This window comes from Salarias fasciatus, chromosome 23, assembly GCF_902148845.1.
Source record: "Salarias fasciatus chromosome 23, fSalaFa1.1, whole genome shotgun sequence".
NCBI lineage: Eukaryota > Metazoa > Chordata > Actinopteri > Blenniiformes > Blenniidae > Salarias > Salarias fasciatus.
In genome coordinates, this window is record NC_043766.1 from 3867684 (window position 1) to 3895604 (window position 27921).

General features: G+C 42.8%; 1 protein-coding gene across 2 annotated transcripts; it reads left to right on the forward strand.

The window, feature by feature from the left end:
- Window positions 1-26160, forward strand: tprg1 (tumor protein p63 regulated 1). 2 transcript variants are annotated; one of them, XM_030084071.1, is made up of 6 exons: window positions 1-317; window positions 387-530; window positions 2426-2517; window positions 7844-8020; window positions 20594-20747; window positions 23874-26160. In XM_030084071.1, the coding sequence occupies exons 1-6, from the start codon at window positions 195-197 to the stop codon at window positions 24066-24068; spliced, it is 885 nt and encodes a 294-aa protein (XP_029939931.1). In that variant the 5' UTR covers window positions 1-194; the 3' UTR covers window positions 24069-26160. The 2 variants fall into 2 exon arrangements, with proteins under 2 accessions (XP_029939931.1, XP_029939930.1); XM_030084070.1 differs by having other exon boundaries at window positions 1-530.
- Window positions 26161-27921: the final 1761 nt, after the last annotated feature.

Genomic DNA, 27921 nt, shown 5'->3' on the forward strand with positions numbered 1-27921 from the left:
AACAAGGAAGTGCACCTGTAGCAGTTCTGACTTCATGCTCTTCCCCCATTAGCGGCGGTCCGGAAGGGCTCGGTGTTTCCTGGAAGACTCTCGGCTCGATCCGGGACTGTGGCAGAGTGAGGAGGCTCCGCTCCTCCGCCCTGCTCTCTCTTCTCCTGTCTTCTCCTTCTCCAGAGGTGTTGTGAAGGCGCGTGATGGCAGACGCCGAGGAGGACGCTGCGGCGCGCGAGGACGAGCAGCAACAGGTGAGCCCCTCCGCCGAGGCTCCTCCGGACCCCCCGGACCCACAACCCACCGCGGAGGCTCCTCCGGACCCCCCGGACCCACAACCCACCGCGGAGGCTCCTCCGGACCCCCCGGACCCACAACCCACCGCGGAGGCTCCTCCGGACCCACAACCCGCGGCGGGCCGGCCGGAGGACGCGGAGCGGCGGCCGGAGGAGGGCGGAGAGGCCGGCTCCCTGCGCGTGGACGTCCCCGTGGAGATGAACGTGGGACACTTCAAAACGAGGAAGTTCTTCGTGCTGCGGGTGAGAGCTGACCTGATGACTGATCAACAAGGAGACTTATCGAGTCTTAACGTCCACAGGAAGGAGGACTCTCACTTTGGTGATTCTATTCAGTTTCTGAAGGTGTCTCCTGCTGTGGACCTCAGTCTGGACTGGGTCACTGAGTCCACCCTGAGCAGACAGGTCCACAGCCGTCCTGGTGTTCATGGTGACACCAGACATTGCAGTGATTCACGCAATTAAACACTGGATATTAAACCAGCCACTGAAACAACAAATCTCACCCGAGCTATCATGACATTATACAGCCATGTTTCAGGACCATCATGGTGTATTTATAGTATAATACCTGTTATCATAAGTCTGAATACATCAGGTGATGCCTTGAATCATGATATCAGCCATTTTGAGGGACTACACAATCACAGAGCTCCTCTGGCTACATATGACCAGGAAGAAATCATGAAGCAACATTAGATCCAGTACATTTTCATTTCAGACACGTCTAGTTGTGTTGTCACCGAGATGTCACTGACTCCCATGCAGCAGCTGGGACTGCACCACAGCTGAGCCATGATTTCAGCATTACCTTCTCTTGAAATGGGCTCCCAGGCATTAGTTTCGGTTTCGGTTTCAGCACATTTCATTAAAAGGCAAATACATTCAAAGTGCTTCTTCATACAGGTGCAGTGGTACAACCTGATCAGATCCTGTCCTCTATAAGCTGGCGTCCCCTTCAACAAGCATCCAAAAAGGAACGGAGCTCATTTCTGGCTCAGATAGAGCTGATGGAGCTGCATGAACAAACCAGCTCTGTATCCGTTATGGGTGGGGAGCTGGACTCAATAAATAAATTAATAAAAAGCATGTTCAGACTGTAAAGATCTCCGGCTGTGGTGGTGCAACGTTCAGCAGTGACCTAAACCAAACAGCCAAGACAGCCCGGGAGTGATGAAGAGAAAAGTGAGACCGTTTTTTAGTGGCCATACTTAAAACAAGACTAAAACTCATCTGAATACTGAATTGAGAGCCGGTTCACCTGGGGCTCCTATTCAATACGCTCCAGTCTCAGACGAGGTGAGAGAAAGGATTAACGAAATGACCCACGTCAAGTTCTTCAGGAGTCAAAGCTGTGATTGCTTCCAAACACACTTTCACAAAGTACAGAGTATAAGGTCTGAACGCTTTTTCATACGAAATGAGTCTTTCTTCATTTGATGCGAAGTTTGCACCACTGTAAACAGTTCAAGGAGTGAAGAGACAGAATATGTTCTTTAGCAAGTGTTTATGTTGGAAAATATCAATTTGACCATGTTTGCGGTACGCAGTGAACATCCTTAAATATGAACACAACATTGTTCTGATCAAATGGATGAGTTGATATTAGATACATTAAATCTATCAGCTCGAGACTTTCAAGTCTGAGGATTACACTTTGGATATTGGACTGCAAAGGGAAATAAGTTGTATATCCCATGTTGACATTGTAGCTCAGCATCAGCCTCAGATTATAAGACTGTCAGAAGTCCTTGATATGAACTTCTAATCGTTTAAAGTTCTTCAACTTGGCATTGAAATAATAAGTCATAATGTGCAAGGATAGAATAACACAGCCAAACAGCAGTGACCCTTTTTAATGTGCTGATTACACATTGAGGCTTTTCTTTGTTGTTTTTATTACCCGAGTCCCTCAGATTTCTACGTGCTTTGCTTTATTTCAGTCATTCCAACATTTCCAGGCGTCATGTTTTTTTTTGTTTGTTTTGATTCTCTCTGAATCGCAGACGGCGCTGACATTTCACCAGTCCCAGCTGCACGTCTCTCTCAAAGATTTCCCCTTCAGCTCTCCATGCATACGTTGTGATTGTCACAATAGAAAATTAGAAAGTGACACTGGTGCGTTTCTGTCTCCTCAGCCTGGCACTCTGAATCAGGCCATCAAAGACATTCAGGCTCTGGTGAATGAGGAGGTAGACGGCGGCGTTCGCAGCATTTGGCTCATGGCAGAGTGAGTTCATGACACTGTGTTCTGTTCCACAGCTTCATGTGCAGCGATGTGCTCCTTGTGAAAACCTCTTCTGACAACACTTTGCCCTAACTCCCTCTGACTCTGGCGGTGGCTTTAACTAACATTATCCAGCACATATTGAATGGTTAATAATAGTTATAATGACCTTTATTCTGGTAGTTTATGTGGGTAATTATTACTTAATAGTATTAATATCTTGATTCAAACGTTTGAATTTTGTGTAAGGTGTGTCTTTGAGCCTCATTTGAAGACTGACAGCATTATCACTATTTAACCAGCTCATTCATTACATGAAAGCAGAAGATTCAGAATCAGAATAGTCTTTATTGTCATCGCAACAAGTTACCGAAGTGACAAGTTACAATGAAATTGCTTGGGTTTTAAAGACGCCCAGGCAGCCGATTACAGCGCTCCGTCTTAAGCTCTCACCTCTTAACACCACAGGAACATGCACCTTACAAGGAAACACATTCAGCTTTTATGAGCACACAGAAGACAGGAACCATTACCTTCTACTTGTGCAGATTGCTGAAGTATAAAAAGTTTGATGCTGAACTTGCAATTGGTGAATAAACAGTTATTAATTGTAAGTTAGGTTTTTTTTTTTTTTTTTTTTTTTTTTTTTACAATTTCATTACCACATTTAGCTGACAGTCCTAACCAGGGAAAGAAGTGCTTCCTGCAGGGCGCTCTCCCAGTACACAATGACACATGCATCCACCGTCAGTTGTTTGATACAATAAAAAACAAAAAACAAAAGCGATGCATGGGAAAAACACAAAAAATAGTGCCGTTTTTGTGCAGTTTAAAATGGTAAATTGGGGGAAAGGAAATACAAATATATCAAGATTGTCTAAATAGTGCATTATTGCAACAATCAAATGGACATATGTTGGCATTTTTTATATTTGTTTCAAAATGTTATAACTATCAGTAAATCAAAAACAGAAGTGAGATACAAATGTTCGTCCATTTATCTTATGTATGTATGTATATATTATATATATGTGTATATATATATATATATATATATATATATATATATATATATATATATATATATATATATATATATATATATATATACATGAGATGACAAAGAATGTTAAAATGCACTGTGTAACAAAGTATGTTTGACATAACATTAAAACAAACTTGCTGTTTTACACAGCATTAATTTTTGATATGCTTATTAAATTGTTGCTGCGTGACAAGCAGGAAAAGATACCTGAACATGTCCACAATGCAAATCCAAAAGCTGCCACAAAGATACAAAAGTAACAAGGCCAGTATCGAACTTGCAAAGAAAATAGTCACAATCAAAAAAAATTGCAACACAAATGCAAAAGCCACAAAGTCAAAACACAAATAAAAAACAACAACAGAAATGAGAAACCCTCTGGGCCAGTGTATAGCAGGGCTTTAGTTAGATAATTAAAACATCATTCAAAAAATTAACTACAACTTAATGTTTGATATTTATTACGTAATTTGAGTCACAGTTTTGTGACGTTGACAGCAGAGTTATGGTTTCACTTAGGAGCAATGATGTGAGACTAAACGTACATCAGGTTTACAGTATCACATGTTCCTCATTCATAATCCATCATTAACATATGTGCTGGGTTAATTCACCTGCTGCCTTCGGGCAGAGTTCAGATACTTTTCTTCTTCTCCTGTTCTATAAAGCAACTAATGCTGTGATACACGTCCCTAATTCTTTGTGAGGTGGAACCATATTGTGCCCTAATTATCATGGAACTAAAATGCTTGTGTGTCCATAAAAGCCAGAAGTCCTAGAGTGCTGGTTCAGTTCAGGCAGATGTAGTGATCTAACTCAGAGCAAAGTGAGTGCAGGACATTTACAAGTGCACTTGCAGATGTCAGCTTGTATCACTCCTGCACAAGCTTTCAGGAAACATTTAAAAGGCTGGCCATGTGAAAATGAATAATACATCCCAATTTATGCAGCCCTGTCCAACACACGTTAAAGCCTGTCCTACATTCCCCCTCGCTGTTATCGCTGCTACAGAGGCTGCTGTTGGACTTTCGTGCAAAAGAATGGGTGCATTATATGGTAATTCTGTGACTCGGCAGCTGAATTTCCCAGAGGGAGGCCGGTGACTAATGTCAGGAAAGCATGAGAAATTCCTGAAATCTGGCTCCGCTGAAGGTTGCTACAAGCTTTAGAAAGAGTAAGATGATTTCTGTGTACCGTTATTATAATACAGATATACTTGATTTTTGTTGGTGCGGGGTAGCGTCCTCCTTTAGTTTTGTTTTTGCAGAATATTTAGAATGCTAAAAGCATTTGACAAAATAGTATCCATGCTTTCTACCTGAAATGGGAGGTAATTGTTGTAAAAAAAATCAGGAATGAAATAAAGTAAGAAAAGTAAAATTTGTTGCAACAACATTTCAAAAAACACTTTTGCATGTCCAGGTGTGACTACACCGTGAAGAATCCTCGTTTGTCCGCTGAAACTCTGGTCACCGTGCGTTTATATCCCGTTTACACAACTCAAGTGAAAACATAATTTTTACAGCTTTGTTTCAGAAATGTTTCACGTTTACATGACGGTGTTTTGAAAATGATGTCCGTTTATACAGCAACAGCAGAAATACTGAAAATTATGTAGTTTTCATGTCGGGCCACTGGTGTCCATGTCATGACACTCTGGAGGAAAACACTGTGCCTCTACTGAGCATGTGCAGAACTAATCAGCGCGGCTGCGAGGCACACGCTCGGTCGCAGCATTTCTGCCGTCTGGACGGAGACGGAATTCGAGCGTTTTCAGAAAGTTGTGTTTTTGCACGAATGGAGCCGTAGCCCACGATTAGCACGTTTTGTTTTCTTTATCACAGTAACAGCTTCACTGATGCGGCATTAAGTTGTCATAGCGCCACCTAGTGGTCCAGGTTTATTTCAGCTTTAGTTGGTATTTGTAAGTTAATGAGGCGCTTTCTGTCTGCTTCTGGCTTTGTGATCTAGTAATGTGACCTCTGAAAAGACTACGCTAACCGGCTGCTGGTCATAGGTGTATTTACAGCTCACACTTACTGGAATTGATATCCATTTCCTTATCTACCTCTTGACAATAGCCAGTTATAAACAAGCTGTCCCATCAGCGACAGCTTCAGCTCCAATTCAGATTCAGACCTGGTGTCCTATCTTTTTATTTTAAAAGGAGGCGCTTTGTGTTGTTGGCCAGTTGTCTCCTTTTCATGCTGAATTCATGCTAAACCAGTCAGATGCGATAACTTCATGCCACATAGATGCCATAAAGAATATTGTCTCCTAAAAAAGCCAGAATAAGCAGTGTTTTTATGAGGGCCCGATCAAACAGTGTGTATTGTGTCCAGCGGAGCTCTTTCCCTTCACTTGTCAGCCCGCCCACAGGCCGATCATGGATCTCTGCAACACCTCTGGACGGCGCTCGCTGCCCGTGCCCAGTCGAGGTTAAGTCATTTCATTAGCACAGTCAAAGCTCTTCACCCACACCTTTCCCATGATGCCCTGGCTGCTCACTGAACTGTCTTTTTAGGCCCACGGCTGCCAGCAGCAATCAGGAGGGCTTCACTTGGAGTCAGCCACGTGCAACCGGCTCAGCGGGCCGTAAGAAAGAGAACGACTCCGAGAGAATCCATGCCACCATGAATTAACTGTGTGCGCACAGCGGAGAGGCCGTGTCTGTGTCTGTGTGTGTGTGTGAGTGAAATTATGCTGGAGTGTTGGTGATTTCAATTAGTGCGACAAAAATGTTTGGACATATTGCGTGGACCTGAATTAAACAACATTTTCCAATTATCATAAAGGTGTTTGAGCTAATTTGACTTTTCCCTGCTCAAAATTCAGAGCTTTAGAAATGCTTGCATGCATATTGTATGATCTTAGCCAAGGGCATTTTTGGAATTTGTGAAACTTTTACAGTACATAATTGAGCATGTCTACATGTCTTTCTTGTGCATGTTTGTGTATTTTAACTCTGAATCACCTCCTGCAGACTTCCAACATCTGACTGAAGCACACAGAGTGAAAATCAAAGGTTTAGGCTCCAAAAACATTTCTTCTGAAGAATCTGGGTGGTCTTCCTATGAAACTTTTTCTGCTTGTGGGAAGTTGAGTTGTCCAGAGAGCATTATTCATTCAGTAATTGTTTGAAATAGATGGAAAATCTGCAGGTCACACGAGGACAAGACCCCATAAAGCATCCTTCGAATAGACCTACTATTACTCTTATTCTAATTTTCCAGTGTGAACATGATATTTAGAAGGTGCCAGCTCTTTGTTTGTGTGTGCTCAGAGCCTCCGACTGAACCTAACTTGTTCTGAAGTAAAAGAGCTTGTTCCTGGCACTTGCACAATGTTCATTTTGTGGAATCACTTTTCAATTTTCTGGCAGTACTTTCATGCTTCCTGCACATGGTCTGATCACACAAGGGATTTTTTTCAATCTGCAATATCTGTGAGTTCTGAATTTTATGCACTCTGATCTGGTGTGATTGTTAGCTCTGTGTTTGATAGTTGTATTTTTGTTATTGCATGAACGGCAGTGAACATGTTCTAGTTCCAGTTAGCTTGGATTGGACTCGACTAACACTCTGCTAAGGATAAGGTCCTTCCTACACCTTTACAGTCCATTAGAGGGCTAACACTGTGAAATACAAGATCACACAAATATACATTTACTCTGGTGCGTATGTTAGGTTACAAGTGAAAACGCAGCGCTTTTATTCAGAAAAGTTTTTACATGGCATGCTGAAAATTAATGTCGACCTCATGTCAGGCCACTAGTGGGTGCTGTTGTTTGTTTTTGTTTTGCAAACAAACACACTCTCGACATTGACAGTGGGAGTACGAAAACATTTGTATGGGCTGACGGCCGAGTTGAATGAAGCAATCTAGCTCATCCTTCCTTACCCTATGTTGGGATCTGTTGTGCTTGAAATTCAGTTATTTATGGAATTAGAGTTTTGTCTAGTATTTCAGAATGATCACAGTTTGTATTTATGTAGTTGTGGAGGGTTAAAATTGTCCTGAGATACCATCAAGTCATTGCAACTCTGTGACTTCAGATTACAGATTTAAAATAAGGTCAACACAATTAGATCATTACAAGAAAATGTGCAGAATTTGAAACACAGCCGGTTGTCCGTCTTGTGCAGTTATGACGAGGATTTCAGCGTTTCTGTAAGAATGTGAAATAGATGTTGACGTGGGCTTTAGTCCTCTCTCCTCTCTGCGTGTCCTATCAAAGCTTTTCTTTGAGAAAATAAGCAGGGTGTCGTTGTCTGCCTCTCGCAGGGTGGATCACTGGAACAATGAGAAGGAGCGCCTCGTGATGATCACCGACAACACCCTCCTGGTCTTCAAGTACGACTTCATCATGCTCCGGTGCGACCAGATCCAGAGGATCCAGCTGAACTACGTGGACCGCATCTCTTACGGCGGCTTCACTTTCCCCAAGCCGTCGCTGCTGCAGTAAGTCTGCTCTCTTGATGTGGCGTCAGGAGTCATAGCGTCTGCTGGATGGTTTCACCCAGCAGTTTCACAGCACAGGCCTGCTGAGCGAGTCAGACTCGGTCTCCTCTTGCTAAAAACCAAAGGATTCTGTCTATTATTCAGGCTTGACCTTACCAGATGATCTGTTCAGTTTCCGTTTTTTATTTATTCATTTATTTTTTTTTCCGCCACTAGAAGTCTTCAGCGTCCCCTCTTGGAGATACGACCCACACTTTGAGCACCACCGATGCAGAGGACACTCACTTCTCCGATATGCTTTGAAATGATCCTTTGTGGGATTTGGAAGCCTTAAAAATTAGAAAAATGTTCGAGGAGAATTCTAAATAATAGCTCTAATTATCTGCGCCGTGTGCCAATTTACTGCACAAAAGCTATGAGAAGAATTTGTGATTAAGCGTCGCGCGCCGCTTCAAAAGTGGCGGCGTCACATTTTTGTTTGACGTGCGCTCATTTACTCGTTTTAATGGAGTGTTATGTGACACAGTGTCAAATACAGAGAAACATATGAAGATGTGGTGATAAATGTAGGCAGCGCGCTGTGGCGCGGGGAGCAAACCGGGACAGGCGAGCCGAAGCCGGCGCGCCGCAGAGACGAGAGGTTTTCAGGGGTAAGGAGTGCAGAGCTGTCACTTGGAGCTGTCACTTAACTGATTAGTGGCAAAATTAATGTAGTCCTTTCATCTAAACCTTTTAAAGACGGCTCAGGGGATACCAAACCAACTAAAACTAATTTGATGAATAAAACGTAATGTGCTGTGAAGAGCTTAGAGAGCGCGGCCTTTATTGGAGGTTTTATCTCCGCACATTACGCTAAATTATACATAAAACGCTTGTGAAAGCCACGCGGGAGTCCAACAGTAAAGAGACGGTTTCAAGAAAGAAGGACTGGAGCCTCAAACATTTCCTCTGTCTATCTTCATCTCTAGCTCTACCCCCCTTTTCCCCATCTTCTTCTCCGTTCTCCCTCAGGAAGTGTTTCCTTTTTTTGTTTTTTTTTTTGTTTTTTGCGTTGAGGTCGTTCTGTCTTATTTTGAAAGAAGTTAGATCTGCAATAAAGTTGCTGCTCTTTCCTGCTGCTTGCTAAAACTGTCACTTTCTACATGTTCGATCCGTTTCTTCTTCATTGACTTCTTTCACAATTAGCAGTGTGCTTACGTACAGCTGATTGATCGCTGCTGCGTGATTAAAAATAGTTTATCAAAACTTGTTTCAGCGGCGTGACGGAGTTTGGACCTTTGGGAAGAGTGGCTCAGATTGCTGACAGGTCCGATATGTGGGAACAGAGTGGAGCTCCAGGGCTACCAGGAGTGCTGGAGAGTCTCTGTTCATGAAGTCCTTCAGAGTTGAGGTGGAATTGATCAGCGTCAGGATCTGATCTTCTACAGTGAGACTCACCACAGCTTTTTGTCCTCCGATATCTAACTGGAGCTACATGACTACCTTTGCCATCAGCTTTTTTTTTTGTTTTTTTTTTTTATTAATTCTCTTTTCATTTTTTCTTGAAATTTTTGCCCTTCAGCTTATTTTTTTCAGGTTTTAGGTTAAAGTATTAGATATTGTTCCCTTCGATGTAGCCAGATGTCATTTTGCCATCCCAGTTATCATTCATGTCTCTGTTCTCTTCAGCTGCTTGTTTATCAAATATGAGGGTCAAGGCTTCAAAACAGAAGGGGTTGCAAACAAAACGTGAACTGGAATTATCTAAATGACTGCAGCTGAGTTGATTTATTTTGTTTTCTTGAGGTTAGCTGCTCAATATGTTAAGAAACACTTTGAAGTTTCTGCTTTTTGCTGTGACTACAACAACAATACAACAAGATGGACTGACTTTCTCTTGAACAAAAATAAGACACTAATTAGCTGAACGATCCTTATATTGACAGATGTACCAGACCTTTATCTACATGCGAAGAATCATAGATAAGGTGTTAATGTCAACACACAGCCATACTTGGTTATGTCTGTGCAGTCAAGCCACTTAACAGTCTTGTCAGTGTGATGCTCTGCATGTGTTTGGTATTTGTCAATGAGATTTTTTAATTATTTCCAGTTATATAGCCATTCAATGGTACTTGCTCAATGTTCCGTCATTGTTGAACTTAATGATTCTCTTTCACATGAGCTGAACAGTCATTGTCAACATAAACAAAGTGGAATCTGTTGTTGGATTAGATCAGACTAACAGAGCTCTGTAAGTTATAAATTGCCATGTTTCAGTCCACCTCTGACTACGTTCTCTCTTCAGGACAACCTGCACAAACGTCTTGCAGGAGGTTTTCTTATTTCATAAATTAGAGGAGGGAGCTCTGGTGTCAACAGGGAACACAGATGCAGACAACCGAGTAATACTGTGGTTATTCCAGCAACAGCCTTCGGCAAAACGCTACATTACATCTGCATTGTCTGCGTGAACCTTTCTGTGGCATATAATTTGTCAGATTGACCTGAAGGCAACTTGAAGAAACGCTTTTAGAATCAAAAAAAGAAAAGAAAAAGTTTACTCGGAGACTCTGAGTTGCGGATGACCTGATTACAAGGTGTTCGCTGACAGTCAGGGTCGCTTTGACCAAACAATTAGCTTGTCTTTTCAAATGCACTTTCTTGGAGCTTAAAAATAAAAACGGCCTTGAAGAAATGCCTCTAAATGAGCCACACATATTGTTGCTTTCACAAAGTCAAACTGACGACGTTTGGATATTTCGGAGGTCAGAGTTTTCTGCAGTTTCTATGATTCTCTGCAACATCCTCAGTTATTTAGCAAATTCTAACGTAGACTATCGGGCTGCTTTGGGGTTTTCTTGACCAGAGGTCACAGGCAGTCTGACCGTCATGTTCCTTTAATGAAAACCTCAATCTGCTTCCACCGAGTCCTGAAAAAACTTATTCTTCAGTCCACTCAATCACCCACATGACATTTACAGCTTCTTCATCACCAACAAGCATAGATAGATGCTGCCTCGGGGAGAACATGCAAACTTCACACAAAAAAGTCCTCCTCAAAGATAAATTAAATCTTTCTTACCGGCAAGCAGCAATGTCCGCTGATAGAAACTTAACAGGATGCTGCAGCATCAATCGTTGGACGCTCTGCTGTTTGAGTAATAGAATATCCTGAAGAAAGAGTTTTTTATTCATCCTCATAGAGATTCATTCAACCAGCAGGAAACTCTGGATGAAGTTGATTGAGTGCTGTTGATTTTGATGAGTGGAAGATGTGCGTGAAAGCTTCAAACGTGAGTATGGATTTCTCTTTGTCATGAAGCGGGACCGGGGCCAAAAGATAAGGCGGCTCTCTCATCCATTCTTTCACATTCCGTCACTGTGCTTTTGTCGCTAGTTATTTCTTCAGCTCTTATAGATTAGACTATTGTGCAAGGTGCTGTAGGCTGCATCTGCGATATGGATTTGTGGGACTTTTGATCAGTTGTGTCCTTGCTTCATGTGACGTGTGGTCAGAGATTAAAAGTTAGAAGCACCAGGATGTGTTGGACTCTCTGTAAGGGGAAATGAACAGTGGTTATTATGGTGTTAGCTAGCATTAGGGCTATTAACGATTTTTATAAAACTGGTAGCGTATTTAAAATGTGTCTTCATCGCAGCTTTACGTCCTATTTACTACAATGAGATAAAATACCTGCAATTACTGGGAGACATCCTCCTCCACCTCCTGCAGTGTTGAACCTCCAGCTGCTTTTAAAGCCTCTTCTGGAAAACACAAAGCTTTTTTTTAACGTTTACATACAAAAAATAAATCATATGCTGTGATAAAATAATCACGGCACTGAATACACGCCTGAATACAACCTGCAACCTTTGCCATTGCTGTTTATCTACTCGTGTGTGTGTGTGTGTGTGTGTGTGTGTGTGTGTGTGTGTGTGTGTGTGTGTGTGTGTGTGTGTGTGTGTGTGTGTGTGTGTGTGAAGCGACTGCAGCTTGACAGTTGTCATCTTACCACTTGATGTCAGTGTGCGCCCTCTGTAGAGGAGATTCAGTCCATGAGCTGCTACACCACATTTTTGTGTGAGTGTGTGTGTGCGTGTGTGTGTGTGTGTGTGTGTGTGTGTGTGTGTGTGTGTGTGTGTGTGTGTGTGTGTGTGTGTGTGTGTGTGTGTTTGATGTCGTCACGGACGCTGAGGGTTGCACGCCGCATCTGTTGCTGCTGGAAATCCTCATAAAATCCCCTGAAAATCAACATTTTTCCACCTGTTTTTTGCAGACTTTCAGTCTGTGAGAAAAGCCTCACAAGCACACAGTTCTTTGGGTAACAGTTCCTTTTTGTTGTCTGGCTGTGTAGACTATTAAAACTTTATAATACAGAATAAATAGAATTAAACTGGCTGCACTTTCTCCGGACCGTCTGACCTGAAGTGTTCCCCGTCAGAACCAGTACGCTCACACACCCTGTGTGAAGAGCGCTGCGCTTGGCGTTGTTTCACTCCGTACTTTGCAAACCTTTCCCCCAAACCTCGGCGATGCCAGGAGGAGCTATGCAGGGAGTGTCAGTATTTTTAGTCCTGATGATGTTTTCATTGCACTCTCCAGGTAAAAAAAAAAAAAAAAGAGAGAGATGCACAATATATATTCAGCATCTGTGGGGAAAGATGTGTTTTAAGTACCTTCTTTCTCCAAACTGTCTAGACAATCTAATTACTCAGCACATCCTCTATTTTCTTCCCTTCTTTCTTTTATTCCTGTCTGAAAGAGTTGGGTGTGGAGGTCTAAAGAAGTCCCAGATGAGTTTGCTTCAGTACCTGTTGTAAAAAAAAAATATATATATATATATGTATAGGTTGGTTGGCAATAATCCCAGTACTGCTCTGTTCTGTTGTTTGTCACATCAGTTGTTTTTCTTTCTTTTTAAAACCTTCAAAGGTAGAAATGGCTTTTCCTTTCCATTTTCTTTTCTTTTCTTTTTTTTTTTGCTCCCGTCTTTTACAACTTTAATCAGCTTCATCAAGCGAAATTATTCCTCACTAGATCAGTTGTGATGCTGACTCAAACGAGCTTGTTAATTATGCATTTCCAGAGTTATGAGTGGTGCAGTTTGAGGGGCTCTTAAAGTGTGAATCCAGCGGCATCGCCTCCCTCTGGCTCCGCACAGCCTCTTCTGCACGGACCGAAGCAGCGTGCACGTTCAGACAGCAGAGGGCAGTCAGTGCAAAGCAGCTGCTTAACAGATCATCGGCATAATGTGCTGTGTGAGTGTTGTTGGACTGTAAGGCTGATGTGTCTTATTGACAGTTCCTTTCATTCAGGACCAGACTTTGTCTGCAGTTTAAAGAGGTAAGACGAGTAGAGTAGCGAGGTGAGACAGCCCTGTGGACACTTTACAGCACACATTAACGCCACTGCGAGCACCCACTGGAAGAACATGCAGTCTCCTCGCAGATGGGCCCACCTCTGGGAGTTCTGGGCCTTTTGCTTTCAGCGTGAATACAAGAAGAGCATCACATCCTACAGTTGGCACAACACAACTCCGTATTGTCTTCCAGTGAGCACAGTCAAAGAGAGAGATCTAATCACTGAGTCAGTCAGTCCTGGAGCGTTGTTGCTCCTTCCGAATGAACTTTCACATGAAAAACTACTAATTTCTCTACGTGACCATCCTGCTGACTCACCTGAAGTTCGTACACGTGTTTGGTGCACACAGCATTGAAAACGTCATGATTCTACATTAAAATCCTACGTTTGCCAGGATTCCTCAGTAACAGTGCGTCAGACGTTACTAAACATCAGATGTTCATAAGAACAACTAATAGATCTGGCTTCACATGGAAGATTCACTCTCCTAAAGGAAAAATTAGCAAAAAAGTGTCACAGTCATTTATCAGGATAGACTTACAGATAAATATGAATTGATGAAATTGTTTCTCTTTTCTTGTGGTGAGAAAATATGAATTAGAATACATATTTATATTTACTTTATTTCTCCAACAACAGGGGAAATATACAATAAAAAAAGAGGATGCACAAATATTTCACTGTTCATGTTCAACTATGAATGAATTCAATCAATTATTTCACATTTTGTTATCATTCTGTATATATGTTCTGTGCCATGGATGTTGTTTTTTTCACTGTGTATAGATTGAAGCATTTGTTGTTTTTGTAATTTATTTTAAACTTTTTGGTATCTAAAAAAGAAATGAAAGTAGACTGATTCTGCCTGCTCTCATAGCAGCAACCTCTTTATGCATTCTCTATATGATTTGTCTCTAAATTCCTTGGATTATTGAAATACCAAAATTTCTCTCTATTTTCTTTAGGTCATGTAGGAGTTCCAGTCTGATGAGAGTTTACAAAAAGTCCTAAAGAAAATATTTGTCAGGTCAGAAATAAACTTGAATGAGTTCGCTTTCAAAACACAAACACAATGCACAAAAGCCTGAAGGTCCGCACATCCGCTCGAATACCTGTCAGTACAGTTTACCGCCACTGTGTGCTTCAAAACCTCCTCCACACCTTCCTCATTCAGAGCAGCTTTCAGTGATAATGAAACACATGGATCAGTGATTTGCACTGATGATCTGTTTGTCGTGGCTGCTGCTACAGGCAGACGGTGAACATGGAGCCATCAAAACCGATGTGCTGGACGCGTAGAAATAGACAAGCATAGGATATTGAGGGTGTGGCGGAGAGACGACCGGGTCAGAGTTTATCCTGACTTCATCCTCTCGAGGGCTGCTCGCACTGCGCAGAGGTCAGCTCCTTAAGAAAGTGGTTCAAGAACTGAGAAGCAGTGACGAATCATCCCAGACTGTGCTGTTCGAAAGTTTTTCTTTGGTCACAACAGCTGTCAGTCAAGAGGAGATTCTCACAGCTATATTTGAAGCCCTGTTTTTCTTTGTTTTTTTTTTTCCAAATACAGCAAATCACAGTGGTATTTTTGAAATAACTGTAAGATTTTGTTGCACGGTTTTGTAGCTCTACCTGTAGCATGAGCCTCGTTTTAACTCCAAATCCGGGCAGGATGAAAAGCACTAACAAGCTCAGAAACAAAGCACACGGCGCCTGAGCGAAGTCTGCACGCAGGCGTCCTCCGCGGTCTACTGTATGAATTAATAAACACCAGCAGATTCATGCTGTTTGGGGCCATGCTGCTGTAAATTCATACACCTTGGGAACAGCTTTCAGCCCGCGGAATCTGCCTCTTTTTTCCAAGGTGGAAATATCTTTGCCAACAGCCTGCAGCTATGGTATCACAGGTTTTTGCATCATGGCATCAACAGCAGCACGGCTGTATGTTTTTAGGCTTCAGAGGTTGCATAAGCAGCTCCGTCATGAATAATGGAGGAAACTTGCGTGGAGCTGAATCTCTTATATTTTGCTTTTGTTTCTCTCGTCACCATTTCCCCTTTTTCCTCCTCTGCGTATTTATTTATTTTTTTAATCCTTTTCACACATTGAGTGCGACCTGGCTGGATGGATACATGTATGGGTGGCTGACAAACCTGCAGGCTCTGTTGAGCAATCACAGCAGATTTGTTTGTGCGCTCTGAGACAATGTGGGACGCCTGCCATGACAACCGGAGCTCGCCTCGATATTTATCTTGCGTGTTGACTTATGAGTCCGAAGCGCTTGAAAGCCCAGGGAGGAATTTTTTCGTCACTTGCCCTTAAGCTCCAAATACAGTGTAGCGCTCGTATGCATGTGTGCATTTTGGATCAGCGCTCGGGATTAGCTGGATCCCCGATGGGGAAGTCGACAGGACGGTGGACGTCCTGTTTCTGGAGGTTTCCCTCCGGTCCGAGCCGTGATGCAAGCCGGGAAGCCCGCTTTAGGTTCGTCGACGGCTGTGTGGAAGAGAGACGCAGTGAAAGTCCAAAACCCAGCTCTGCCACATAAACATAGCGAAGACTTCCAAGGCCTCTGGCTGGAAAACCCAGCCCTGATCTGCCTGTTTGGGCTGGTCCCTCTCTTGGTGATAGCTTACCTGTGGAATTCGTCAAAGCTTTTTTTTTTATATCCCCATTGATACCCGGGCAATGGCTGCACACTCCTACAAAGGGCACTGTGTACAAACCCAGCTCCATCATCCTCTCCCACATCTCCTGAAAGATAATCAGTCTTTCAAGCCTCGGCTTTGCTTTTGTGCCCAGTCTTTTTTCATTATTATTATTATTATTATTATTAATATCATTTTGTCTTTCCTCGCCCTTCACTCCTTTGTGCACACTTGCTGTGGAGGAGGCGCATTAGGTTCAGCAGCAGCATTGTCATCTGGGAGGTGCTTGTGTAAACAGGGCTGGATGATTGCATTATAATGCAGCCCCTCCCTAAGACCTTGACATATCAACAGCTACACTGCTAGTGTTTAGCCTCAGGTGTTTGATTCTGCTTGGCAGAAGGCGCCCTGTTGCACAAGGCGTGCGGTGAAATGAGCACATCATCGTGACAGGTCATTAAGGAAATCGGAACGCTGTTGGGAAATTGGCTGCATCCCGATTTGTCCATTTTCGTTGTCGCGTTATTGGTGTTGTGCAAAACCAGCGGGGTTTTGCCACACTTCAGATAATGAGCCGGTGCACGATGAGATTTTGAACACTTAGTGCTGCAGCTGCTGACGGAACCGCAAAATGTTCAACTTGCCAGAGGGAGATGCACTTTAGAGAGCACTAGTTGCATTATTTTTTTATTAGGAAATTGTGCAAGTCCTCTCTTGAAATCTGTTTTCGTTCCAGCGTCCTTGCACAGCATGGAAGACTAAATAAACCGAAGGTTTTTTATATATCCACACTACAGAAGCGACAAGCCCTCTGTGCTGGTTTATTGTTATGATATCCTTCATTGTTGAGGTTTAAAATGTGCTTGATATCGACGACGGCTTACACTGCATATGGCTTGAAAAGCTGCGAACGCTCTGCCACACTGTGAGCGAGCATGGATGCCTTCTCCAGCTCTCCCTGTCACTGTATTTTTCTGCTTGCTGACAAGCAGACAACAGCGGATTCAAACAATCAGCATGTCCCTGTGCTCATGTCTTCTGTTATTCTGTGAACAGTTCTCTGACACGTTTGTCAAAAAAAACACACAGCATCACAGTCATTTCCCAAGTAGTAGGCCAGAGGCAACGTCTTCTCATGGTGTCTGCCAAATTGGGTTTCTTCAAGTAAAGAGCCAGAAAGAACAAATTCCTTAATGTGTCACATATAGACAGGGCTATTTGTTCTCTGGGTTCAATATGTCTGTGAAACTGTCTATTTTATTGAATTTGTTTTTGTTTATAATCATGTTAAGACCAATCAGGTTAGCTTTTGGAAAGTCTTTTTTTTTTTTTTTTCTTACGATTTCCAAAGCGAACCCTGCGGCGACGGCTTATTTATTTGGTCCATTTGTGGATGTGTCAATGTTTCCATCTGAACCTTGGTGCCAGCTTGGAACTGTCCCAGACCAGTCCCGGTCCGGGACGGCCGGCGTGCGGTGTGCTTCAGATGCAGCTCCCTGCTTCAGCTCACCTGAATCTAATGGCGTTATCGTCAAGCTTTAAAAAACAGCCCAATAATTGGCTTCGCATTGCGACTGGGAGAGGCCTGAAACATGCGGGACCAGAATTAGACGCCACTGGTTTAAAGTATCAATGCTGGGTGGTTTCAACAGGACCACACAAATGTTCCCATCGCAGATCCTAACCATCTAATGAACAATCTTCTGCTCATCTCATGTCTTTCTACATTTTTTAAGAAGATGGCGCGTTCTGTGAGAATTTTCTGTGGATGCTCGATATGAGGTGAACATAGGAGATGATGATTTCGCCACATGTCCATCTTTAGTTCCCACGAGCAGCATTTCAGAGGTGAAGCCTTGGAATTGGTTTGATTTTTGTGCTTCTGCCTCGAGGACACCAGGTATGAAATAATTTACCAGGTCAAGTAATTAAAACTTTCTCATTTCTTAGTCACACTTTCTTATTTTGTGTCAGTTCTCTGCTGATGATGCCTTTTATATTGAAAACCCTGTGATTTTGCAGTCGCTAAGCATTATTGCCCAGTGTATTACAACATAATTTACAGCAGTTTAGTCTTTTTCAATATGTACTCTGGATATATTGATATTGCAGCAATATCTCTTTAACATTTTCCTGAGTGTTCTGTAAAATGAACCTTTTGTCTTCATAATTTGCATAAATGATCAAGAATAAACTAATGAAATCCTTTTCTTGTTAGTTGAGGCTTCCCAAAACCAAAAGTAACGAAAAGAGAAGACACTAAAAACAGAATAGTCAAATTCACATCAGACTGGTTTACATGAAGATTTCATTTCATCAGTTTGTTTCCCACAGTTTTGCAGCCATAATTACTGAAGTTTTGCCACCTTTGAACTTTGACTTTGGAGCAGTGAAATGTGTGGATCTTCTTCAGAGAATCCGGCAGGTGCTCAGTGTTTCGCCGCCATGTGGTTGAACTTGTGTATGTCGTTAAAACGCGGCGATTGGAAGACGTAGTTCTGAGAATGTGTGAGTTTTAGGAGATTTCTCAGAACTGCAGCCGAGCCTGCCGTGAAGAAGCAGACGAGTTCTGATTTGAACTCTGCGTGACCCCGTTCCTCTGCAGCACTAACAAAGATGGTGCATTCTCCAGGCGTATTCCCGTCTTTGAGCTACGACAGCCCACGGTCGGTAAACAGAGAATCTCAGAGATCCTGGCGGAGCGCGGATCGGCTCCAGCATTGTTTCAGCGGTGGGATCTGCGAGCGTCTGGTGGTCTGTTTGCCCTCAGTCTTCTGAGGTTTCATTAGACTGAAAAGAGATGTGACCCCAGGGCTTTCTTTATTAAACCCTTCAGTATTTACTTTAAATCGGCTAAAGAAAGACAGCAGAAGAAAGAGAACACAATGAACACACTGTCGATTAGCTCTAATCCTCATAAACACAAGATTGCCTTCACATTAAGCATTTGCCCCAAGGACAGATTAGACTATTTTTTCCATATGTTTTAGAACTGTCTGCCTGTCCCCTTTAGGACAACGTTTCACATCAGGTGGTAAATATACAGCCTGTGTGTGCATAGTCATAACAGAGTTTCATGCAAAAGTATTTTTGAGTGGACAAGTAATCCAAATATAGCAGATTTGAATATATTCTGGTTGTATTTTTATGTAGCCAATTCTTTATAGACAAATCTTTGTTTATGAATGCAGGAATATATTAAGAGATCATTATTACTACTTCATCCTCACAATCCTTTATGTTCTTCGTATATAGGGTTGTTAAAATTAGCGTGGATTAATCCATCGTCGTGGTTGACGGTGAGCATGTCGGGGATTCTGCTGACTGCCGTCGGTCAACTCTCCTCTCCGCACAGTGTCAACAAGTCAGTTTGTCTCAGCAGCTGGCGGACAGAAAAGAGTAACAGGGCCGCATTCATGTGAATAAATGTATGTTTGAAAAGTCTTTGCTTAGCATGAACTGTTGAAGGTGTTTAATAAACACATCAAGTGCAGAAATATTGCCTTCTTTCTTCAGTCTGTTCATGCCAAATGCAACGTGATTAATATAGATTAAAGTGAATTACATTTTGTCGTGATTAATCAAAACTAATCCACAGCAATCTTGTGAGTAATCTGTTTGTTTGTTTTTTTAATTCATTTGACATGGCTAGTTTTAGAGTCTGAAGAGAGTCATTCTGGTGTTTGTCGGGTTGCTAAGCTCACATTGGAGCATGTTTTGTTTACTTTTTGCTTTCCTTTTGCCATGAATTTGTCTTTGTTCTTGTTTACCTGCTGTGGCCTGTCTAATATTTTCATTATGTGCTGTTAGCATCTGTATAACTTTAGATACAATACATAGACAGATTTATACATTGTAAATACAGCAGGAGCTCCGCTGAAGCACAGACGTGAGCTGATAAAATGTGACGCAGATTTTCTCACAGGCCCAGTTTACACGACGTTTCAAGCGACAGCGCATCTTTTTGTTCCCCTTTTGTTTCCGAAGTGTTTTGCATCAGCACCACAACATTCTGAAAAGGATGTCCGTTCACACAGAAGTGCAACCACACACACGTGTGTGTAGAGGGCGATTCTTAACATCAACAACGGGAGTCCACTGAATAGACGACGAAGCTGAATTGGTGCTACGGCGACTGTATTGTTGTTTTACCTGGATAATGAAGCCGTCACAATAGTGCCGAACGTAAATGTGTCATCCTCAAAGAGTCAAACCTGAAGCTTCACATTTTTCTCTGCCCTGTTTTGGAGCAAACGCTGGTCTGCTGGTTTGTTTACCTTGTTTCTTAAAACAGATGGCGGCGGCATGCTTACAGTGAGGTGGTAATTACAGTTTAATTATAGAGCTCTGCTACAGCTGTTGGAAATATCTGCTTAACATCATTAACATTACTCCCCGACATGATGCATCGACGTATTACGATGGCAGCAACTTACTTGTTAGTTACGCTCATATTATCAATCTAACTCACAGTTTATGAAGTCAGAAGACAGAAAATGACTGAGTTTTGTTTGAAAACGGAGAAGACGATGGCATTAAGGCTAGGAGTTGTTTGGTCATTTGTGTTTTTTGTTGTGCTTGCAGGAGAGACGGGGAGGGGCTGCGAGTCTTCTGGGACCGGATGAGAGAGCCGTCCTTCACCTCCAGGTGGAACCCGTTCGCCACGGACTTCCCCTTCATCACCTTCACCCACCACCCTGTGAGGCACGTCAGCGACAGCCTCACGGCCCTCTGCGATGTAAGCCGGCCTTTTTCTCTTCAGGTGCACAGTTATCTTCTGTTGTGCAGGTGGCAGCAGCAGCCAGGCGCCTGCCTCTGGTCTGTCCTCCACTGTCATGCCTCATGCGCAAATATGTTTTCCTGCTAACATCGTTCATCTGTTATGACGGGCGAGTCCAATATTAGCTTATTCGAAGGTGGATATCGGTCCATTACCAGTTCGTCTCTCTTGCGTTAGTGACGTCCTGCCTCATCGATCACTCCTATTGCATGAGGAACGGTTCATGAGTGAGTGTCTTCCAGTAAAAGTCACAGCGACGATTATCTTTTGTTGCTCACATAAAGAAAGTCGTTGTTTTCTTGGATAAGTTATCCGGCAGAAATGACTTGCTGGAACTATGCCTCTGACTGCACTCAGTTGAGTCGAACCCCTAGAAATACTTGCTCACGTCTGCGAACCGGGCACCAGCACATCAACTGATCGGTTGCCGGATTGACATTGGGCTCAGTCTGAATCCGTTTGCTTATTCCGATGCAGACTTCGTTCTCGACGCGCTGGTGTGAAACGTGTTTATGAGACTTCCCCAGAAATTTCAACATAACCCTCATGTTTATGAGCAATTATAGCAACAGAGCGAGCATGCGAAGGGAAGGGAAGGACTGGATTGCACCTGGTGAGGCAGCGTTTCATGCTGTGTCAAACTGATCCCCTCTGTGTCTGCCGCCACGCTGAATAGGAGATGGCAAAATTATACGTGTCTCAGTGAGCGCACATGGATGCTGGCAGACACAGGTTGGTATGAACAGACCTGGAAACAGGTTCACTAAGAATACGACACCAACAAATCCAACAGGCGGGATGATTTAGGTTTGAATTGTAAATTTCCTGAATGTATTCTTTATTGTCGATCTTAATTATTTTCATTTTTGGATTCCTTCTGTTGTTTTTGACGTGATTCACCTCAGCAGGAGACTCCAGGCTATATAAGGTCTTTACTGAATGAACCAAACATTCATTTGGCCCTCCGAAAAAGGCAGGACACATTTCATAGAGCTCAATTTATACAGTCCTCAGACTGCTTTGACACCTCCGGGTGATGAAGTTGCGTCTTCCACACATTTTTCTCCATTACTCACTCCTCCAAGCATCTGCGAGTCATCGGTGCTGTGACTGCCACAATCAGGAATTAGATCAGGCCTTCGCAACGGGTTTGCTCAACAGCAGCAGGCCTGAATCTTCTCCGTCTCAAACTGACTCCACCTTCCTGAAATAAGACCAGCTCAAACCGTCTTGTGGGCTTTCTCAGAGTTTCTTAATATAATTATAGTCACTGACAGAGTAGATTCCACCTCTAAGTACTGTACACAGTTGGAGAAAGGTGTATGCACAGTAAAGTGAAGGGGAGCTTAATAGCTAGTTTCTGGAAAAAAAAAAAACGAAAAAAAAAAAAAAAACTTCCCCAGTCTTTCTTTTAATTAAGATTTACTTTATTCTGTGTCTTCAGTGACTTCATGATGATCTGGACTCTTTGGGGGACAAACCATCTGTTAGGAGGCTTGTTTAGCAGGACTGGGTATTTAGCATGTTGTTTCCAATTAGTTATTTACAGAAGGGGGAAAAAAAAACGTGTTTATTTTATGCTTTTTTTTTTTTTTTTTACACTCCAGCACAATATGTTCCTCGGTCCACCTGAGAAAGTTCCTTTTACTTCCGGGGATGCCGCTCGTACTGACGCAGATCAGACAACAAACCCCCGAGTGGAAAGAGAATGAAAACAGTAGCAGCCGGACAGATGTGGTAACAGATGAGAGCAAAGTTTCTGTTTAACAAAACTGCAAATAAAGAATGTTGTCAAAGAAATACAGGCCTTTTTACCGTCTTCACTCCCAAGTTCGTGATCTTCTGGTTTTTATTGTTATATTTAAACAACGCACAGTTTTTAACTTTTTTTTTTTTTAAATGAATTTGTCGATTGACAACATGAGTGTGTTGTTGTAGGAGAAGTTAATTTGCACAATGTCACAGAATTTAAAGTCAGCATTTTTTCACTATTAGGAGAAACCAGAGTAGTCAGTGTGAAGCCCTGCAGAGGGAGAACATGCAGACTCCATGCAGACTCCGTGCAGAAAGGCTTCAGAGTCCGGACTCAAGCCAGGGGCGTTTTGGCAGTGAGGCGAGAGTGCCAACCACTGCAACATGTTGAAACTAGCCGAGGCTCTTAGCAGCTGAATTAGTGTTCAGTGAGTCAAACTGAAGGAGTTCATTAAAAGCCGACTGAATCAAACAAGAGCAGGATCTGTGCATTAGTATCCAAATCAGGACAGGTGTGTTTTCCTTTATTTATTTATTTATTTATTTATTCATTCTTCATCATGCAGCATCCTCTGGACTGCTGGTCATCACTGTTATTGTTTTTTATTTTCTTTTTCTATGCAACAGTACAACAAATCCCACCCTCTGGAAAAACCTGCTTTTCTGCTGCATGGCCAGCTCTCTGACACACGGGCAGAGAACCAGGTGCAAGTGCAACTGGCTTGTGAAAAGAGTGGGAGATGGCATTTAACCCAAAACACCCCTATGGCTGAACAGAAAACAAGTGCAGCCCCTCTCCTTTGAACAGTGCCACGCTTCGCCCTCAGAATATCCGCGTCTGAGCGGCCTGTATTTCACTTCCATTACGTGCTTCAAACTTTGCCCTTGCACCTTCAAAATCCGTAGCCGAGAGACACGAGAAGTCTGCGGTGCTTTAAGTTAAATCCAAGCGCCTAGCAGGTTCACCGTCGGTTTCCTGTGTGGTAAGACCTTTAGCTGGTAATGTTTGGCTTCTTAACAGCTTTTTACCTGCTTTACTCACTTCTTAACGCAGCCGAGGCTGATAGGCGTGGATGAAAGGCATTGAACGTTTGTTTGTCCCTGCTGTATTGAGAGTCTCTGTATTTTGACTTTAAGAAAACAAATCTGAATATTTGAAATCCCAAATCATAATATTGCTTCTTCAAGGGATTAGTTATATGGAAAAATGTCTTGCCGGGTGTATCGATTCATCCTTTTCTTGTCCTGTTGGTATTGATAATTGATTAATTGGAGGACTGAGCAGCACCGAGCGCTGAAACTGTACCGAACCTTCCGTCCTCCTCTCCACAGATCCATAACTTTCGGGAGCAGCTCAGGGATGCAGCGCAGAAAGACCACGCCTTGAGGCCCGTTCCTGGGAAAGCCAACGGAGTCCTGGTCCTGAACCAGCCCATCCACATCGACGCCTATGTGGGCGTCATGTCCTTCCTTGGAAACCAAAACAAACTGGGATACAGCATGGCCCGAGGAAGCATCGGCTTCTGAAGCTCTGCACTGTCTTAGGTTCTAGTTTTTGTTGTTATTCTTTTCTGTTTGCTCAGTTTTAAGTCTTGAATTCAAGCCCGTTGACTTGAAGCTACTTTGAATTCCACAACGATTGACCAAAATTTATTCCGCGTTCAGGTTTGCGTTTGTTCGCCGTGTTTCTGGGGATGTTCTCTGTGAGCATTAAACAGCTGTGTGATCGCCCCCCCTCTGCTTATTACCAGAGCGTGCTGTGTGAGCACTCAGAAATATCCACATTTCAACACTGCTCTTCTCGGGATGACGGATCCCCGCTGCTCTCAAGGAGCTTTGTATTTGCTCCTCAGTGATATGGTAATTCAACTCTTTCGCAATGGGACGCCTTTCTTCCTCCCCCGTGTGTGTCTGTTAAAAGCTCATTCCTGTGCCATTCAGCCCCTTAGAGATTCACTGGAGCATGGGGGCACATTTGTCAGCTTAGTTTTATCATTTGTAGTGTATTTTTACAGTGCATACAGTGCAGGAATTTCCCCTCGATTTGTGTGCTCCCTTCCTTGTTTGGTATCATGTGTCTCCCTATAACAGACATAAGAACGCCGCCTCCTCAGAGCTATAAAACATGCTGAATTTCCATGCCCTTGCTTCATCACAGAAATACCTTCGCTTCTTTTAATGCCAGGTTAGTTTTGGTGGATTTGGCAACCGCCTGAATTCACGAACGATAGGAGGGAGGGATTGTGAGATTGGCTAAAAGGCTAACGTGAACAGAAAGTGTAACGTGGCGGCTGGAGAGGTAAACAGGGAAGCTTCGCTGCAGAGCCAAACTCACTATTTTCCAGTCCGTCTGTATCTTCAAGTTACTGACCAAAACAAAACTGGACAACAAATGGGTTTCATTTGAAGAATGACGAGCCTTACTCCTTAAAGGAGGGGTGAGAAGAGTTGCGCTGCACCTCCACCACAAAAAGAGGCCATTCCGGCGTTCTGGACGCCTTCTGAACACCTTCCAGTGCAGAGAGAACAAGAAGTTCATCCACACAGCAATGCTTTCAAGTGCTTTAGTTGTGTTTTTAGTGTCCGAGTACAAGACAACGGCGCACAGACACTGAAAATGACACACAAGGTGGAACTTTATAAGACTCTGTCTCAGTCTCCATGTAAATGGGGGAAAACGTAACTCTTTGAAAACTGTCAGGCGCCAGATGTTACTGCTACTAGCTGCCAGAGGAAATGCTTCTTATGCACAAGTATGAGTCAACGGACAGTAAGAATGTTTTCCTCCAGAGAGTCGCGGCTCCAAAGATACAAATTGTGTCTCCCGGATGATGAAGGATCGGCTTGAGACCCCCTGAGACGGCCAGAATCGAGCCTGTGGAAAGTACAGTTAAGCATGCTTTCGCTCGGTGACAAAAGAAAACAGCATGTCTGGATTGTTACCACAGAAAACGTTCAGTTAGCAGCTGCCCTCTTTCCCCCAACTCAGAAAGACTTTATATAACTATGCAACGTATCACCAAACAAACTTAAATAGATGTAAAGCAACATAGCTGCAGTTAGATTTGGTGCTTCACGATACTTGCAGTTAAACTGAGGAAGTGGGGCTGAAATGTCAATTATTATCATGGTTCATAAATTCAGTTTTCATGGTTTGCAAAAATGGTGAGTGACAGTTTCATTGACTGCTGTATCATTGATCGCGTGTCTCAGTTGAATCTTGGGGATGTCTGGTATTTTAGCACAGTTTACTGGGATATTACAGTCCCCTGTGAATGAAACAGAAAATAAATCAACTTGAAAATTTAAGCCAATGTTTTGTAATTTTTCAGTTCTGTCTCATGGGCCATAATGGATCAATGTTTATAACCTCGAAACTTTCCAGGACTGATGCTGCCTTCCTGATGTCTAAGCTGTCCAAAGGCAAAAATGAGTGTGGTTACTTGGATGCTTTAAATTCGGAATTGGTTTATTCTGAATTAAGCAATTCTGAATTACATTCATGCGTTTGGTGTTACCATGGTAAAAATGAAGGATTAAATCCTCCTTAATGCTGGGGGCTGCAAAGCGTTCTGATTGGACGGTGTGACTGCGGCCTAGTGACATCTACCAGAAGTAAACAAAGCATGTTACCGACGCTTTTTCTCTCTTTCTTTCTCAACTTTGATGCTACAGCTTTGAAAATGTCCCCATTATTCTGCTCCCGTCCATCCGCTCTTTTCATTATAGCCATTTCTGCTCCTGTTAAATAGATCATCTAATCAGTTGAACCGCGGGCCGCCATCTTGGAATATTACAACATCACGATGGACTCACAAGCGCAGAACGACAAGAATAAAGTCGCATCTAATTTCCATATAATTCTGCTCCCCAGTAAGAATAAACTGACCGGTTTATTTAGATTTAAATTTCATTCTGAAGAAATTTTTCAGGCATTTACATGGTCATTTTAGAGCGGAATTAAACTTTATTCAGATTTAAACAGTAAAAAATGTCCCATGTAAACACACTGTATGTTACCTGTTAACAAGCGGAATGATGCCTCTCCTCCCTTGTCCACAGGACACAGTGTTTGTGGTCCTGAAAGAAAAAAATCATGATTTTGATTGACAGATTTCCACAGTGTCTCATTATTGGGGATGCTGCATATCGCATTTAGAACCAGTACAAGTCCTGAGTACTCTAGCTACTAAGTTGCTGGTGTTGTTCGAGGTGTTGTGTCTTTCTCCTTGTGACATTTTTTTCCAGAAATAACTTTAAATCTGCCTCTGGTGTGTCATTCGCATGAATATTTAATAGTCTCCAAACCACAGACATAGTTGATGGTCTATTACCGACCTGCAAACGACGCGGCTGACACATAATGTCATGGTGTACTCGCCAAATTTTATCAGGGAGCTTATTTTCGAGGACGAGGACCCTGTTCAGTATCGGACTCAGTACTGGTATCAGTGCATCCCTGCTCAGTATCGTTAAACAAGCTTTGGTGCAAAGAAGAATGTCACTGAATTGTGTAAACGTTTCTTGATTGTCTTATGCAGCTTCAACTTTGGTTTGAACCGCTCTGGGAACGTTTTTAAGTCAATTAGTAGTTTCCAGTAAAAGTTTCTCTTCTCGTATTGCCTGAGTGGTAGAAATGTGGTTTTGTTGGATTTCCAGATGAGTCTTAGTCTTATTCACGTTCTACACTTGGTCCCAACCTTTTTATAATCACAGCAAGGAAGACGACTTCAATAGCTATCGTTCTGTTGTTTTTCATCCAAGTGGAAAATACCAGTGAATGCAAGCTAATCCTGCAGCATTTAGTCTCACTTAAGGGGTTTTCATCAGGAAACAAGGTTAAGTAGAGAACGTCAGGAATACGCGCAGCTGTAATTCTACGAGGTAAAGTATAGCTAAGTTCAGCACCTTCAGTATCAAGTATCATCACCTTAGGGTTTGAAGGGGTTAACATGTTTCCTCCCCACAGTGAGGACGTGTCTCTTATCCTGGATCAAGTACTGCTCTGGCCTGGAGCGAAGCACCTCATCCATATTTCTGCTCTTTAAGTTGTAAAAAACGTTCAGAAAACAGGATTAACTGCCAGATAAACGAGCGCTCGTAAAGCTTCCCACCTTAGACCCTTCCAAGTTTACACACTCGGTCACTTGGCCGTCCCAGGAATCTGCCCGCTGAGCGTGGGCCAGTTATTTTGTTTGGTTTCCATGGATTTCATTTGTAGCTGTAATTATGCCACGTTTTAATTGAGAGTATTGACTTTATGTCAGCTGTGGGTGAAGTGGCGTGACAATCAAAGTCAGGCACGTCACGAGCCATTTGGAAAAATGGAGGACTTCCCAATGTGGTTTGTGAATGAATTATTTGATGGCGTAGTCCACAT